The sequence below is a fragment of the Lepisosteus platostomus genome, chromosome 2 (assembly GCF_059453375.1).
Source record: "Lepisosteus platostomus isolate fLepPlt1 chromosome 2, fLepPlt1.hap1, whole genome shotgun sequence".
Lineage (NCBI taxonomy): Eukaryota > Metazoa > Chordata > Actinopteri > Semionotiformes > Lepisosteidae > Lepisosteus > Lepisosteus platostomus.
Window position 1 is genome coordinate 11,285,848 of NC_142612.1, and position 15,970 is coordinate 11,301,817.

General features: G+C 37.7%; 1 protein-coding gene across 1 annotated transcript; it reads left to right on the forward strand.

The window, feature by feature from the left end:
- The first annotated feature begins 438 nt into the window (after positions 1-438).
- On the forward strand, positions 439-11,536 carry mpc2b (mitochondrial pyruvate carrier 2b). Its single transcript, XM_088597828.1, has 5 exons — positions 439-823; positions 7,254-7,294; positions 8,119-8,203; positions 9,779-9,890; positions 11,025-11,536. The coding sequence occupies exons 1-5, from the start codon at positions 724-726 to the stop codon at positions 11,077-11,079; spliced, it is 393 nt and encodes a 130-aa protein (XP_088453954.1). The 5' UTR covers positions 439-723; the 3' UTR covers positions 11,080-11,536.
- The last annotated feature ends 4,434 nt before the right edge of the window (positions 11,537-15,970 follow it).

Sequence of the window (15,970 nt, forward strand, 5' to 3'; positions counted from 1 at the left end):
AAAAATAAAACCATGGACGGAAAAAATAGTGTATTCACCCTTTATATCTGTCTTTCTCAGTCTCTCCAACGTCACGGTCAAGACCGGTCAGCATTGCCCGTGTACCGGGAGGTTAGAAACATTCATTTAAATGACCAACTTTCTTTTTTTTTGCTACTTTTAAGGAATGTTTGTGAAAAGGAAATTCGGATTTGGTTCACACGAAATTCAAAAGGTGTGTTAATAAAATTACAAGTACTATTTGAGTGTATATCGTGTACATAGTGGCCACACTTGTGAAGCGGGGAAAGTCTGGAGTTTGAGATTTTTTTCAGCTGTCATCGTTTGTGGGCGGTGCTGTCCTTCGCACCAATCACCTGAGGGGGTTTGGCCGAAGTCCACCAATCAGACCCAGGAGGACCGGCACATTTAAGTTTGCTTGCACCGCGCTCAGCGGTTTCTGCATTGTACTCCTTAAAACCCTTTCGCCTTCTGTGGTGCAATTGCACTGCCTCCTGCCAGTAAGAGGAAGCGCAAAGGACGAAACGGAGGGCTTGTCGAGTGGGAAGGTCGAAAGTAGGACAACAACAGCCGGGGAAAATAAGCCATAGACCGCGTTGTTCCGCCGCTGAGCATATCGTTTATTCTGTTAAAAGGGGTTCTGTTCTGCTGGTGACATTGCCGTCTAGTTCAGTGTTTTCTGCACAGGTCGTTTCATTTTCCGTTTGTAACTGAATATCAGAAATGGCTGCTATGGGACTGCGAGCTTCCTACTTCAGGATGCTGGACAAAATCGAGCTTATTTTGCCAGCTAAATTAAGACCTGTGTACAACCACCCTGCAGGTAATGATTTCTGATCTCAACGCCGTTGTTAACAACGTTGTTTTGGTTTTACAAGCATCACGGATGGATGTGGGGAAGTGGGTAACACTGATGTGGATCAGTGCATCTACCAACCACAGCGTAAGACTGAATTGGGGTGTCTGCTCAAGTATTGGGTTAGGCTAGTTACTGTACACTTTGCATGTAAATAGCTCACCGCTCAGGCTAAAGGTTTTACATGAGCTAAAGAAAAGAAAGCTGTGTAAAACAAGAATAACCTGTTGTGTTTCTTACAGCTCTGCATGAGATTGCATTGTTATAGGACGTCTTTGAAGGTCTTCTTTTATTTTATACCAGTAATACAAGTCACTGTTTCAGGTATTTCAGGCATCCACTTGAGGGAATAACTGTGTCGTACTAATCTACATTAATTGTTGTTGCTTTGAAAAAGTGTTTGTAGTTTAATCATCTTTATACCTGTATGTGCATTAATGGTAACTGCAAATCGAAACACTATCGATATTCAAAGAACGTGTGGTTGTTTTTTCGTTGAACAATTTAAGTCTCTACGACGTTATTATTCTGGCGGAATTTGTGACCGCGATATATTGCTGGACTCTAAAATTAGGTTAATGTAACCGGGGAAAAAAAGGAGTTTGTTTTCTGAAACATTTTTTTTTTAAATTAATTTGTTTTATGAGGCAGGTGAACTGTTTTTCATTAACATTTGCTTCGATTAAACTTTGTTTGACCACGGCTGGGTTCAATAAGAAAGCTATAATCGACAGTTTATTGAAAGCTTTTAAAAAAGTAACCTTAAAACGATTTCAAACCTATGGAAAACATTAAATTTGTAAATGCATTCAAGATATTAATACCTTGAAGCTATCAGCTATATAGTGTAAAATCTAAAACAATTTTATAACTTGATCTTGTTCAAAAGATAAATTTATACTGCATTCTATGAATGGGCCCACTGTGATACAACCCATTTCATGACATATTTGTGAAGGTGTCTATCCCTATGCATTATTAGAATTGTGTTTCAGTAAACCTATGTGAAAATGTTTAAATGCAAAAATTGCTTTAGAGTTCTAGATTTGTGGAATAAGCACTATGTCAGCAGTGCAAAAGGCTTAGACATTTTGTAATATTTCTACTTAAAAATAGACAAAACACTGGAAACAACCCAGTTCTCTATAGTGATTACTGTATTTGCAGCCATTGTGATGCATGTTTTGTGTACAAACCATATATTTTTAGATGTATGGCTGTGTGATGGGGAACAGTTACTTAATTGTAATGGATTATTTACTACAACACTTCATATCTGCTGCTCATGTGTAGTTTTACCAGGAATTATGACTGCTAAATGGTAGTCATACTTTTTTATGTAGCCTAACCTCAGCTGTACTAATAGTTACACTTATAATAGTAGAAAATATTTGTTTTAGTGAGCATGGCAGATGCTCATAACCTACATACAGTATATTGAAACTGCTGAATGTGTCTGAGATGTCGCAGACCTCAGCAGTATGTATAGTGTATAGGACTGTAACAGAGGAATTAAGAAGCTGCCTATTTGAGAGGTGTTTTGTCCTTTCTGCTTAGATGCCATTTGTATTGTTTGTTTTCAGTGGGGGGGGGGGGCAAGGGGCAGTATCTCTCCTAGAAACATGCTGCATGGGTATAGACTTACTAACAATCTTATTGACTTGATAGAATTAACATATTACCTCAGTAAAACGGATGGGGAAAAATCACTTTAGTATTGTCTGTTCTATTTTATCTTGTTGTTTGTGCAGCATTATTAAAACTGATCTCTGACATACCTTAATAATATTGATCATCTTGGTTAACCTGGAGTTTCATATTAATACAAGATCTATACTAATTCTTTGCTTTTTGATATCCATATCATTGTAGACTGACCATCTGTTCCTTGAATCAAGTTGTTTTAAAAAATCTGATGCACCCACAGTTAAGAATGCTCTTTTAACATTTAGATTGAAAATGGTTATGATATTCTGCTACTCTGTTAGATAAGGAATTTTCAACTTCCAATCTAAATGTAAAACCAACATGGAGTACATAATTATTTTAAATAGTATTATAGCTTAATGGAAGAAAATCTGAAGTGTGTAACTCTAAATTATGTCTGTATTGGAATTCTAATATGTTAAAGTAGACCCACTCATCCACAGATTGACCGAAAGTGCTATTGTTTTAAAACCGACTGTGAAAGTGTTGATTATACACACTTCTAAACCAGGCATGAAAAGTTTTGTTTAGTTTTCTACTTTCCAAGAACTGGCTGCAGCCCTGTTGGGGAAAACGTCTCTTAACCATAGTGCAGGATAGCTAAACACATTAATAAAATAAATTTGACCATATGTGAAATTGTCATTTATAAATCAGAATCCAGCTTCCTCCATGTTTAAAATTAATTTAGCATCCTCCTTACTGTCCCCCAAGCCCGTCTACATTGCATAGGCAACAGGGCCTTCTCCTGCTATGCCCCCAAGCTCTGGAACTCTTTGCCCTAGGATATTAGAGTCACCTTCTCTAAACTCCTTCAAATCCAGACTCAAAACCTTTACTTAACTGGTTCCATTCTTTACCCCTCTGCTCTTCTTAATACCACCTTCCACGGTCTCCTCTATTGTTATTGTTGTATTGTTGTAATTATAATTGTGTCCTATCTTGTGAAATCTTCTTATTTATTGTTGTAGTCCTCTTATTTATTGTTATTGTCATCCTGTAAAGCGCTTTGAGAAGCTACCTTTAAAGGTGCTATATAAAATAAAGTTTTATTATTATTATTATTATTATTATTATTATTATAATCTTAAACGTAAGAGTTAACGTTAAATTGATACTTTTTAAAAAAAAGTGAATATCTGTGAAAGAATTGCAGACAAATTCACATGACCTCTCACCTACATCTAGCCCAAAATCAATTACCTGGGGTTATCGCTACAGAGTGGGTTACAAAACGTCCTCATTGACTTAAGCTACTGCGTAGGCATTGTTAATATTTTGTCTCCCTGGAGCTGAGTTGATTGAGGGCGCATGTGACTAAGTGGGCAGTGCCGAGGCAACTCCCCTCGTTCTGATTGGTGGAGAGCTCATAGCAGTGGGTCCCGTGCTCCCCGGGGAAGACAGAATCACTTCCTTGACCTCGAAATGTGTACTTGAGCGTAATAACAGCATAACTTTTTTTTTGTGTTGTCTAACGCAAATGTTTAACAAAGAAAACTTTCAGTATTACATGGAAATAAAAACAGCATTTCCTCAGTAATTTATATACACTGTGTAATTAATGTATTTAAACAGTTTTTTTTCAGTCATAAACGAGCCTCATTTATTTTGAATGGCCTTCAGTCTTTTTTTAGCATTTTGGCAATTATAAATCTTTTACTCTATTTTTAAGATAATGAATGGACTTCTTTTCAAACAAATACGTTACTTAACTAATACATTAAACTAAAATTATTTTGTTAGTCTATTATTCAGTATTGAATGCACATAAAGCAACTTTTTCATGATAGCCTGTCACAGGGTATATGCACAGACAACCCGTGCATATATACCACTTGGTGAAAGAGGTACTGTAGTAAGACAGCCAAGATGAAAGTGGCCCAAGAATTCTTTAAGGTCTGGGTTTATTCTAATGAGACATGAAACAGAATAACATTTTACTACATAGAATGCGGTACTGCCGGGCTTAAAGCAAGAAAATATTAACCCTTTCTCAATTTTAAACAAGTTCTTATGTTTCTCAGAAGCGGCGTTCTTATTTCATTCAGATTTTTAGGTTTAAACTTGAGGTTCTTGTTTCAAGTGCCTGTGTAAAGGGGCTCAGTGGTGCTGAGCTGGTTTCAGAAGGTGACTTAATCCCTGAAGCCTAGCCAGTGTATGCAGTGTTGGGGCAGAGCTGCACCTGTTGTAGTGGCTATAGCCATTCCATATCGAATGTATAGGGGCCTTCCAAGTGGCTCCACCAGTGCCCGTTGAGCTCTGTGGTCGCGGGTTCGAACCTGGGTCGTGTCACATGCTGACTGTGACCTCTGAGGATTTCCCAAATGATGGCACGTGGTCCGCTGTGTTGCCATGCATACTGTAGAATTTGTTTCGATGATGGGTGCCTGCAGGCATGAAGTTGGTGAGGGGGCACATCCTCCAATCATTACTCATTTAGTCCTAGCCTCTGTTACTGGTCTGTGTTGCCTCTGTGTTACAAAGACCAGTGGGTTAGAGGAATCTGCCTACACGTCCTGATCCCCCTGCGTGCAGCTGCGGGGCTCATATCTGTGTGCACAGATGTGAAATGCATACAATTGGCCATTGCCAGTTGAATGAATATACAGTAACAGATGAATACTAAATGAGTATCAATTAATAATTGCCCCTTCTTGTCTAACGGTTTAATTTTGAAGTATTGTTTTATTTTTTTTAAGTGCTATTTATTTTTGCAAATAGGATGTTCTTTCAGTAGGTCTAAGGAGATCAAGGGCAATGCAACTGAGAAGCTCTGCAATGTCAAAATTTGCAGAAAACTTTTAAACGGTTCTAGAACATAACTTTTTCATTTACAGGTGGGTGTCTTCAAAGCTGTTCTTGTTGTTTTCCATTTGTTTGATGTGAACATGATGTACTCAAGCAAGATAGGCTAGATGACACCACAAATGCTTGAGCTGCATTTGTGCAACTCACAACTGGGAATCCACTGAAGCTAAGCGGGTGTGAGCCTGGTCAGTACCTGGATGAAAGACCTCCTGGGGAAAAAAAGGTTGCAGCCGGAAGAGGTGTTAGTGGGAACAGCAGGGGGCGCTCACCCTGCGGTCCATGTGGGTCCTAATGCCCCAGTATAGTGACGGGGACACTATACTGCAAACAGGCGCCGTCCTTCGGATGAGACGTAAAACAGAGGTCCTGACTCTCTGTGGTCATTAAAAATCCAAGGGTGTTTCTCGAAAAGAGTAGGGGTGTAACCCCGGCGTCCTGGCCAAATTTCCCATTGGCCCTTACCAATCATGGCCTCCTAATAATCCCCCTCTATGAATTGGCTACATTACTCTGCCCCACTGATAGCTGGTGTGTGGTGAGTGTTCTGGCGCACTATGGCTGCTGTCGCATCATCCAGGTGGATGCTGCACATTGGTGGTGGTGGAGGGGAGTCCCCATTACCTGTAAAGCACTTTGAGTGGAGTGTCCAGAAAAGCGCTATATAAGTGTAAGCAATTATTATTGAGTATTAGGTGTTGTTGTTTTAGATCCTGTCAGTGATTTGTTTATGAAGACTATCTGTCATTGATTTGTGACATGGCATTAGATGTAGTTGGATATTTCTGTATTTCATCCTTAACAGTGAATTAGGCAGCACTTATCCTCTTAAACAGAGCATTTGGTATTATACTAGCACTTCTTTGTGGATAGGTTTACATGTTAATATAGAATTAACCTCTTGAACCTTAGTCTTAAATGTAATCTGTTTACTATCTGGATAATTGTGTTAGGTAGTATACATTAACCAGAAAATGGGAGATACAAATGTGTAAGAGGTAACTTCTCAATTACAGTAGGACTCTCAAAAGGAGACCTTTCCGTAATGACACCACAAATGCCAATTGCGAAAAACATTGTAAAGGTTTTGTTTTTTGTAGTTGTTTCTATGCATTACAGTGTACACAGTTCCACATTAGGTGAGTGAGTAAGTTTAAATGTTAGAAATAAGATGATCAGGTAGTAGCTGGCCTTGCAAGCATAATGTCTATAGAGACAACCAAGCAGCAACAGTGCACATTTCCTTACTTTACCATACTTTGTGCCAAAGTAATAACCATGCAATAAAACATCAGCACACTTTACAAAAACAGTTTTCTGCTGTTCTGTACAGACATTTAGAAATCTGTACAGTCCAGTGTTTTACAGACCTAAGAACACTGAATAATACCCTGCCACTGCACATATATATGGAAAAGAGGAAACAGCTTCTTGTAAAAATTCTCACAATTGAAATATTCCTTAAAACGCATACTGAATGAATGGAAACAATTTTCCATGTTCCAGTAGAGTGCAAATGACAGGTATTGTAGCCTGTTGGATACCACAAATAAGGCATACTGTAAATAGAAATAGGCCACTCTGCTATATCCTATCCCTGATTACTGATATTTTAATCCTGTCTTTAAAAAGGGTGATGTAATGTCTTCGTTAAAAATTAGTCCAAATTCTCAGCCAACTGGATTTTTGACCATTGTGATTACCTCAAGTGATGAGATTAGATAAAGGAAAAACTTTGAAAATGCTAGAAAGAATGTCTGTTGTCCCAGCTTTGAGAGAGGTGTATTGTATTGTGAAATGTAAACACTTGAAGTTTTACAATGTAGATTTGATATGATTTAAGTTGCCGTGCAGAATGTAAATCTTTTTTTTCTGTGATCTATAGGACCGAAAACGGTTTTCTTCTGGGCACCGGTGTTTAAATGGGTGAGTAACTTGAAATAAGTTTGTTTGTATGGTGTTTATTTCAATCTAGAGTCTCTGAGGAGTGCCAAACGCACGCCATACTCCTTAATGTTTTCTACAATATTCCATGTCTGCAGCCTCTTTTCAGAGAGACATGTTAGTGGAGCACTGTACTTGGTAATTCTCGTAAAGATGTAAGTTGCAGGCTAAAGTTTTTGAGCAACACAGGTGTAGATGTTTTCTAGTGTACCGTGAACTTCATATTTTATACAACATGCATATATGACTGGAGAGTTTATTTTGCAAGAACTATGTCTTAAATCCTACATTGACTGTAAAAACATGTGTGTGTGTTTGATAACAATCCGCTAGTAAAAAGTCTTCACTGATTTTTTTTTTTGTGCCTTTCTGGATATAATGGCGGCATACTTTTTGTGTTCTTGTATTTGAAAGTAGAATACTGTTCAAAACGGGCTGGGTTAAGAAGTTATTTAAACTCAATCTCATTTTATGAGTGAAGGTTAAAATTGAATACATCTCATAAAATGTAGTCAGCGATTTTATAGGAAATTGCAAGGAGCAAAGCACAAGAACGTTAATGATTACCTCTTTGCTGCTTGCAGAAATAGACATTAAATTATTACCTTTTTGTGATCTTAAATACAATTATTAATAATAACTACAATATTTCTATAGTTAATGTAGATGGGAAAATATGGAGGAACGTGACCGTTGGTCTAATTTGTGTCCTGGATAAGGAGACAGTATGACAGTATATAACAGATCAGTTGGTAGCATTTGTAATTTGAAGTCTAATGTGAACATTTTTTTTTGCTCGTCATTAGGGTTTGGTATTCGCAGGGCTGGCAGACATGAGCCGACCTGCAGAGAAGCTCAGCATCTCTCAGTCCGGTGTACTGACTGCCACAGGTAATAAGAGGAAGAAGAACACAATCTTTTTCTTCTCACCTACTGGGAGGGGAAAATGAAACCACAAACCACATCGGTCAAATGTAGATTTAATGCAAATAGGACTGAACTAGAATATGTTACATTATTTTCTGTTGCTCTCTCACAAAGTTCAGCGTTTTATTCAGGGCTTGCATTTATCAGCAGAATGTTCTTTTCTGGCCTTCTGAAATTGAGTGAAACTGGTTAGGAAAGAGTTTCATATGTAGGATTCCTGAGGACACTGCTATTTTGGCTGCCTGTGTCATCCAATATTCTGGAATCATGTTCTGGCAACTAACTCTTGGATGTATTGGCATGCAAGCGGTGATAGGCCTGAAGATTTAAACTTTGTTTATGTAGCCAACCAAAACAAAAAGTAGGTTCGTGCTGTTACAAAAATCAACAGAACTGCAGGAGAGACTATTTTCTCCTGCAGTTTTTTTTGCGATCTCAGATTGCAATCTTTAAATCTGATAGGTTTAGTTTTTATAACTGTTTTTCAAACCTAGCTTGTGATGTGGTGTAAATTGCAGAGGTACAGTATGCCCTTAAATACTCTACTTCTGCAATGGCTTATTGTACTAATTTGCTGCATCCAGCTTTCTGAGTTTAGTGCAGGAACAGCAATGAGCTCAACCAAAAGATTCCTATGTGTTTTGTGGGTGTACTTCACTGTCACTCAAATCAAAATGGATTTCGGAAATGCATACTTTGCATTTCAGATTAGGGGTTTAGTTGTTCTTAACTGAACCATGTAGTGTTGTTTTATTAGTGTTAAAGTTTCTGCATTGTATTAACTCTTCACAATTACATTCTCCCAGCAAAGGTCCTTGATACAGTACCTTTAAATTGTTCATGTGTTTGTTTGGCCAGCACATTGACGCAGTGCTTAGCATTGCTGTCTTGCAGCTCTGGGACCCTGGGTTCAGTTCTTGGGGTGCTATCTGTGTGGAGTTTGTATATTCTCCCTATGCTCATGTGAGTTTTCCCGGGGTGTTCCTGTTTCCTCCAGAGACATGCTGGTAGGTTAATTAGCTTCTGGAAGAATTGGCCCTTGAGTGCGTTTGTGAGAGTTTCTTCAATGGACTGGCATCCTCTCTGGGGTGTGTCCTGCCTTGTTCCCATTGCTCATACCGTGACCTTGTATAAGACAAAGTGGTGAGAAAATGGATGGTTTTGTACATTCTATGTGATTAAACCTTTTGTTTTTGTGTTTTCAATGGTCAGCAAAGCAATGCTGACTAACTGCATAATACCAGCAAATCCATTCTTCCCTCCTCACAGGTGCAAATAAAGTTTAAAAGTGTATATATGGTTAATGGATTTTGGGATACTTGCCGTTAAACTGTTCTTTTAAGTCTACTGAAACGTCTGGCCCTAAAATGAAAGAATAAATACTGGAAATGTACAAAATAGCTTTATAATTTAATATGAGAAATTACCAATAAAACATTGGAGTATGGACTTTCAATAAAGTTATAGTGATATTATTCCCTGCGGGTATTTGGAAATGAGTATGTTAAAGGATATCTTAACTGTTTCATCTCTTTTCAGGTTTGATTTGGTCCAGATATTCCCTGGTCATTATTCCGAAAAACTGGAACCTTTTTGCAGTTAACTTTTTTGTGGGCTGTGCTGGTAGCTCACAGCTTTTCCGAATCTGGAAGTAAGTGTCATTCTGCCCAGGCAATGTGCCAGCATTGTACCCAGACACCCAGTTAGTCAGCTATTGTGTGCCAAGGAATCCTGCTACTCAGCTGACACTTTTTTTAAACTATACTGGTGGATTGTCCTTCAACCAAGAGCTTTATTCTACTAAGCTCTTCAGTAGAGGTTTAGAATTTTTAAGGACAGAGGCACAAATCTCACCTCATCCATAAAGTACAAATGTTGCTCAAATGTATGTCTAAACTGTAGAATGACAGTTCAATGATATCTGTCAAAATATTAGTAATTTTTCTGAACCATGAGGGAAAAGCCGTGACACATTTATTCAACAGGATAGAGGGAGAGAGAGACCGGCATAAATGAAAGTTGTGATGAGATTGTGTGTATTAGTATTTTTATTGAATATGGCTAGACATTGCCTTAAACAATAAAGTTTACATTAACCTGCGACTTACAAATTAATATATAGGATAATTTAACAATATACAGGACAACCTAGATCATTGTATTGTATGATCACGCATTACCAAGAGATTACCATACTACATGGTAGGTAACATTTATTCAACATCTTGAAGTTATCAAGGGCCTCTACAACTTAATGAGTGAGACTCATTATATTTGATATTTGAAGTCGCAATAACAAATGCTAGCAAATCATGCTTGATATCCTTATCAATCAATTACCCAAGTTTTGCAAATATGCATTACAAATTGTACTTTGATATTGGGAGCTTTTTCAAACCATTTAACCATTTTCTGTAGCAGTTCTCTCTGCTTCTTTTGTTAACTGACATGTCAGTTATTGCCTTATAGTTCTTAGAAGTTCACACTTTCACATTTTTTAAACTGAAAATGTGTCTGGAACAAATACTGCTTCAGTGAAGTACTGTTCTGAATTGCTTTATCCTACTGAGCAATGCTTTTAACTGAAAAAGATGATATTATGACTGTCATTATAAATGAAAGCACTCGGCCAGTGAAAGCTGTAGATTTCCATAGAATAAGACGGTGTAAAGCACAGTGTAAGTGTATAGAGCACTTAACAATATTGCCATTGGTTTTTCACATCAAACGAAAGATCTTCAACACTGATTGATCCTAAGTCCTCTTTCTGCCTGTTTCTCCACAGATACAAACAGGAGCTGAAAGCTAAGGAGAGTGAGCAAGCAGCACTGCAGTCTTGAGGCGGACTCAAACCAGCCCCATGGGGTTAAAGGGAGCCCAGTGCTGGGTTAAATATGTACTGAATTAATCGGTTTAGCATCTAAGTTATAATCGTCCTGTGCCTTTCTTGTAAAGAGAAAAGGAGCTGAAAAAGATTTTTATAAATTTGTCCTGGAATGGAGATCGTGTTACTTATCAGGGTTGAAGAAATTGCCAGTGCCACTTAGATTTTTAAAACGCTTGTTAATGGTACAATCACTGACGCACAAACTCACAGAACCTTTTAGTTTTTCATCCAATGCATGTGTATTATGTGTTCCTAATTTAAATTAAAATGTCCATTGTGTTAAACATTTGTTGGAGTAGTCTCTAGATCTTTTTTTTTTTTAAGATTCCACCTTGTTTTTTATGAATTTAATGTCTGGTTTTGGCTTGAACACTGTATAAGGAATGTCTCCCAATAAATTTTAAAGTAGTTTCTGTCTTCATTTTTTATCAGTTTAGTTTTAAGGAAATCTATTTTTGATTACTTCTCTGGTTTACCTAGGAAACTTTTATTTCAGTAAAAAGAAACGTTCCACACTGCTCCTGATATCCTACAATCAACTTCGCTTTTCTTGAGTTTAAGACTACAGTGTAGTTTACTGTACCTTTATTTTAAGCATGCTTTTAAATAGGCAGTTGAAATATCTGAGTTAAACCTGACTTGTTTTTGTGTGGGCTTTTTCTGCCATCTTGGCAGGTGGATAAGGGTGGTGTTTTTTCTTTTTTTTTAAATGCCAATAGCTGAACATTGAGTCGGCAGATGTAGACATGAATTGGTAGGACCCAACCAATAAGAAGGCAAGTCCTGTGTAATTAACAGAATTAGTGTTTTGCAAAACGGATTGCAAATGGATTGATATGCTGTCCCTGCCTATTTCTGTTCAGTTATGGGAACTGTGAGCCTATACTGGATGCCTTGGGGAGCAAAACAGGACTACAGCCTGGATGAGATGCCATTTCATCACAGGGCACAAACAGATCATTACACATCCCTTTCAATAACCGCTAATCCAATTTGGTGTCATAGTGGCCAGGAGCCTATCCCACAGGGCATACCCTGGACAGGCCATCAGTACATCGCAGAGCACACACGAACCCAGAGCAGCTGGATGAAACCCCTGTAAACAGGGAGGGAACCTAAAAAACTCCAGGCAGATGGCACCCCAGGAATTGAACACAGGGCCCCAGCACTGTGCCACCTGCCCACCCCAACAATTGGGGTGGACAATTTTAAAGAGACCCATAATCCTTGCCTGTATGTTTTTGGAAGATGGGAGGAAGTAAGAACACCCAGAGGAAAAATGACATGAATATGGGGATCACATGAAAACTCCTGTAGAATGCAGCCTGGCCCAGAATCGGCAGGACAGCTCCACAAAATCCTTTGAGTTTTTGTGATCTCTATTTTATATGACATTGCATGTGTGAATGTGCACTAGTATTTTAGAATCCATCTGCAACTGCTGGTAGCACAAATAAGAATTTTAAAGCAGGTACTATAGGCTTCTTTAAGACTTATAATAGGATATTAAAAAGTGAGGGGCACATCTACCACCTTAATGTCAATCTTCAGTCGAAGAAATTAGTATCGATGGCTAATTGATTATGTTTTAGGGTACAACCCAGACCAGCATGTTATTAATGCCTAGACTATACTTACAAGAGCAGACTAATAACTATGATTGTGGATCTCTTCATTGTCATACCAATCTGAGAAAGTGTGAAGGAACGAAACAGGGACTGGTTTTCGTTCATTATTCTGACTTCAGGAAAGAAAAGGGACTGTTTCTGTTTGTGTTATTCACAAACGAGATGCTTTGTAAGAACTGAGGACCACAAAGATTTTGTTAAACTAGGTGAAGACCATGTGTAAAGATTTCCAGAGTGCCATTCTGCATCAGAAAATCATGTTGAATGAGGTAAGTTACTATGAGTGGGCAAAATTAAATTTGGAATTATATATTGTATATAACTTTTCAGAATATTATGCCTAAAATGTATTCCTAGAATGTATTGCTGTAAACTGGAATACTGGTACACAGCATTAGACTGCATTGGAAAAAGATACTGAAGCCAATTAAAAAATCACACAGGACAATACCAAGCAGAATTTGTAAGGAGCAACATACATTTTCAAGATTCTAATTCAACACTTAGTTTTGGCACTGTAAATCCTCTTGATTTTGGAATCTTTGGTTTGTTGACTTTATCATGAACACCAGAAAATGTCATGAACGTGGCCATTATGTTTTCTAAACATATTTATCAAAGCTGCACTATGAAAGCAAAAAGGTCTACAAAAAAAGCCTATTTATTCTGTAGGGTTTCCTTGAATGCCTTTAAACCTGGGATAGTTGGACATTACCAACAATATACAATACACAATACCTTTTACTTACCTTATGTCACTTTCATAGCCGTTATATCTTTAACAAATGCAGGCCTACATGAACCTCGACAGCGAGTATTGGCGAATAGAAGCAAAAGGTGTCTCAAGAGTGGCTTAAGAATAAGAAACTGAATGCAATTGAGTGGGAGAGTCAACGTCCTGACTTGAATCCTGTTGAGAATCTCTGGAAGGACTTAAAAAACTCCTGTCTGTAAGCGATCCCAGATTCCCGATCCCAAGAAACCAGTGTGCAATGGTAAAGACTTACCCAATAAGACTTGTGACTGTTAATTGCTACCTTTTCGACCGTATCTTAAAGTCACTGAATGCTTACACAATGAAAGTACTTGAGGTTTTCTTCCCTTTTGTTTTTACTGACCTTAACTGTCATTTATCCTTTCCTGGGAAGTCTTCAGTTTGAGCACTGAGGTTTTGAATAAAATATGAAGTTAAAAAAACGAGTATCATTTTGTAATTTCACAAAATGGGACAGCATAGGAAGGGCCTGTTGGTACTTTACATTATCATATAAGCATACACTTCAAAAATATCCTTGTGCTTTTGAAACTATGCTTTAATCAGGGTTTCTCTTTTTTGAAACTGGAAAAATAAAAAGCTGTAGAAAGCTGTGCAGAAAATGGGGGAGGAAACGACAACAATTAAATATAAATGAGTCGCTGGTTATTACCTCAGTCTAACTTCTAACAGTAATGCAATAATGACAGTAGCACAGGACAGTTCAATCCGGTTGAGAAAGAGGAAAAAAAAGTGCTGCTAACCTAAAAATCTAAAACAAATCCTATCTTGAAGAAAATATTTTAGCTTTGCTATTGTAAGATTTAATTCACACTTAATGTTGAACATTCGATCAATTGCTATTTAGTTCATTTAAACGATATCTTTATGCTTTAAAAATCCATTGTAGATCTTACATTGTGGGACAGGAAAGCAGAAAGTCTTAAACGAGGGAGAAAATCTTGAATGCATCCTTTCTGGATGTGATTAACGTATAAACATGCCCAAAGTTGGTAGAGATCGGCCCAAAAGGACCTGCGGTTATAATTGCTGACAAAGATGCTCCCATTAAATATTGAGATCAGAGGTCTGAATACATATGTTGTATTCATAACAATGTATTATGTAATAATGAATTAATGATTCATAAAATTTACTGTACCTTATCTTACCTGTAGGATTCTTAGCCTTAAAAGTTATCAGTTTGAGCCGACTTCAGATTTACTTGTGCAAAACACTGTATTATATTATTATTGCTGTACAGTAGATCTATTGCAATGAAAATGTATGATAGCATTTTTAAAGCTGCTTCATGAAATATGGGGGCGTGCTTTCCTTTTAAGTCAGAACCTTGATGTTGTATTTCTCTTTGCAAAGAGTAGTAGTTAGGGCTCTGGAGTTCTTCCTGAAAGGTTGTGAAGTTGCCCCTTTGGAGTTCATCTGTTGTTCCCTTAACAAGTTCTCCAAACAAGCCACCCAGTTATATAAAAGGGTTCCAGCTTTGCTGGTCCCCCATTGTGATGGATTAGTGTCCTGTGTAGGAGGAGGTAAACTCCCAGTTTGCCTTACATTACAAAATTTGCAGGGTCCATTACAGACTTTCTTTTTGATGTAGTATCAGATTAGACAAGGAATTACAAGGTAAATTTACAAAAGAACATTTAGGGAGCATTCAGGCATTCCCAATTCTACTACTGGATGCCGGCATGTCTGCCAATGTCCTCTATAAAGTGCCTAAGGAACTAGAAAAAGCTGTTAAACTGGTCTAATTCAGCCATTAATGAACTGATTCAGGTCATTACAAGACTAGCTGGATTGCAAAACCTGTGGACACACCCACCCTCCAAGAACCTGAATTCAGATCTCTGACTGAGGATTCCATATGGTTTGGAAATCCTTGAGTATGTTTAGGAAGAACTTTGATAGGAAGTCATCTGTTAGTTTTGGATGCCTGAAACTTTATATTATAAAATGTATATAAAGGGAGTTACGGAAATATGCCCAGATAAAACATGAGCAGTATTCTATTTTTATTACAAATTACTGCAACTTTGTGGAAGAGCAATGCTCCTGACACGACGTCCCGGAGATTTTATAAGGAGATCCAACATCTCAATGACTTTATAACACAGATAATTAAGCCTATAACTGATTCAGTTGAGTAATAAGAGCCTATTGGAAGGAATCAGAAGAACATTTGACATTACAGGATCAAGGAGTGATTTCTTTAAAGCATCTGCTGTATTTTCTGTAGACAGCATGTTGCTACTGATAGGTTCCACTAGATGGAACAGTGGATCCATGAAAAAATCTGAGTTTGGAAAATACAGTACTAAACATGGGATTATGGTAAATGATTTTGTCATACATCAAATAAAATTCCAGAAAGACATGGAACCTTATTCCCACTTCTTCATTTTTCCAGTGACTTTATTCTTGCAGTGCTGTCCAAGATTTCCTCT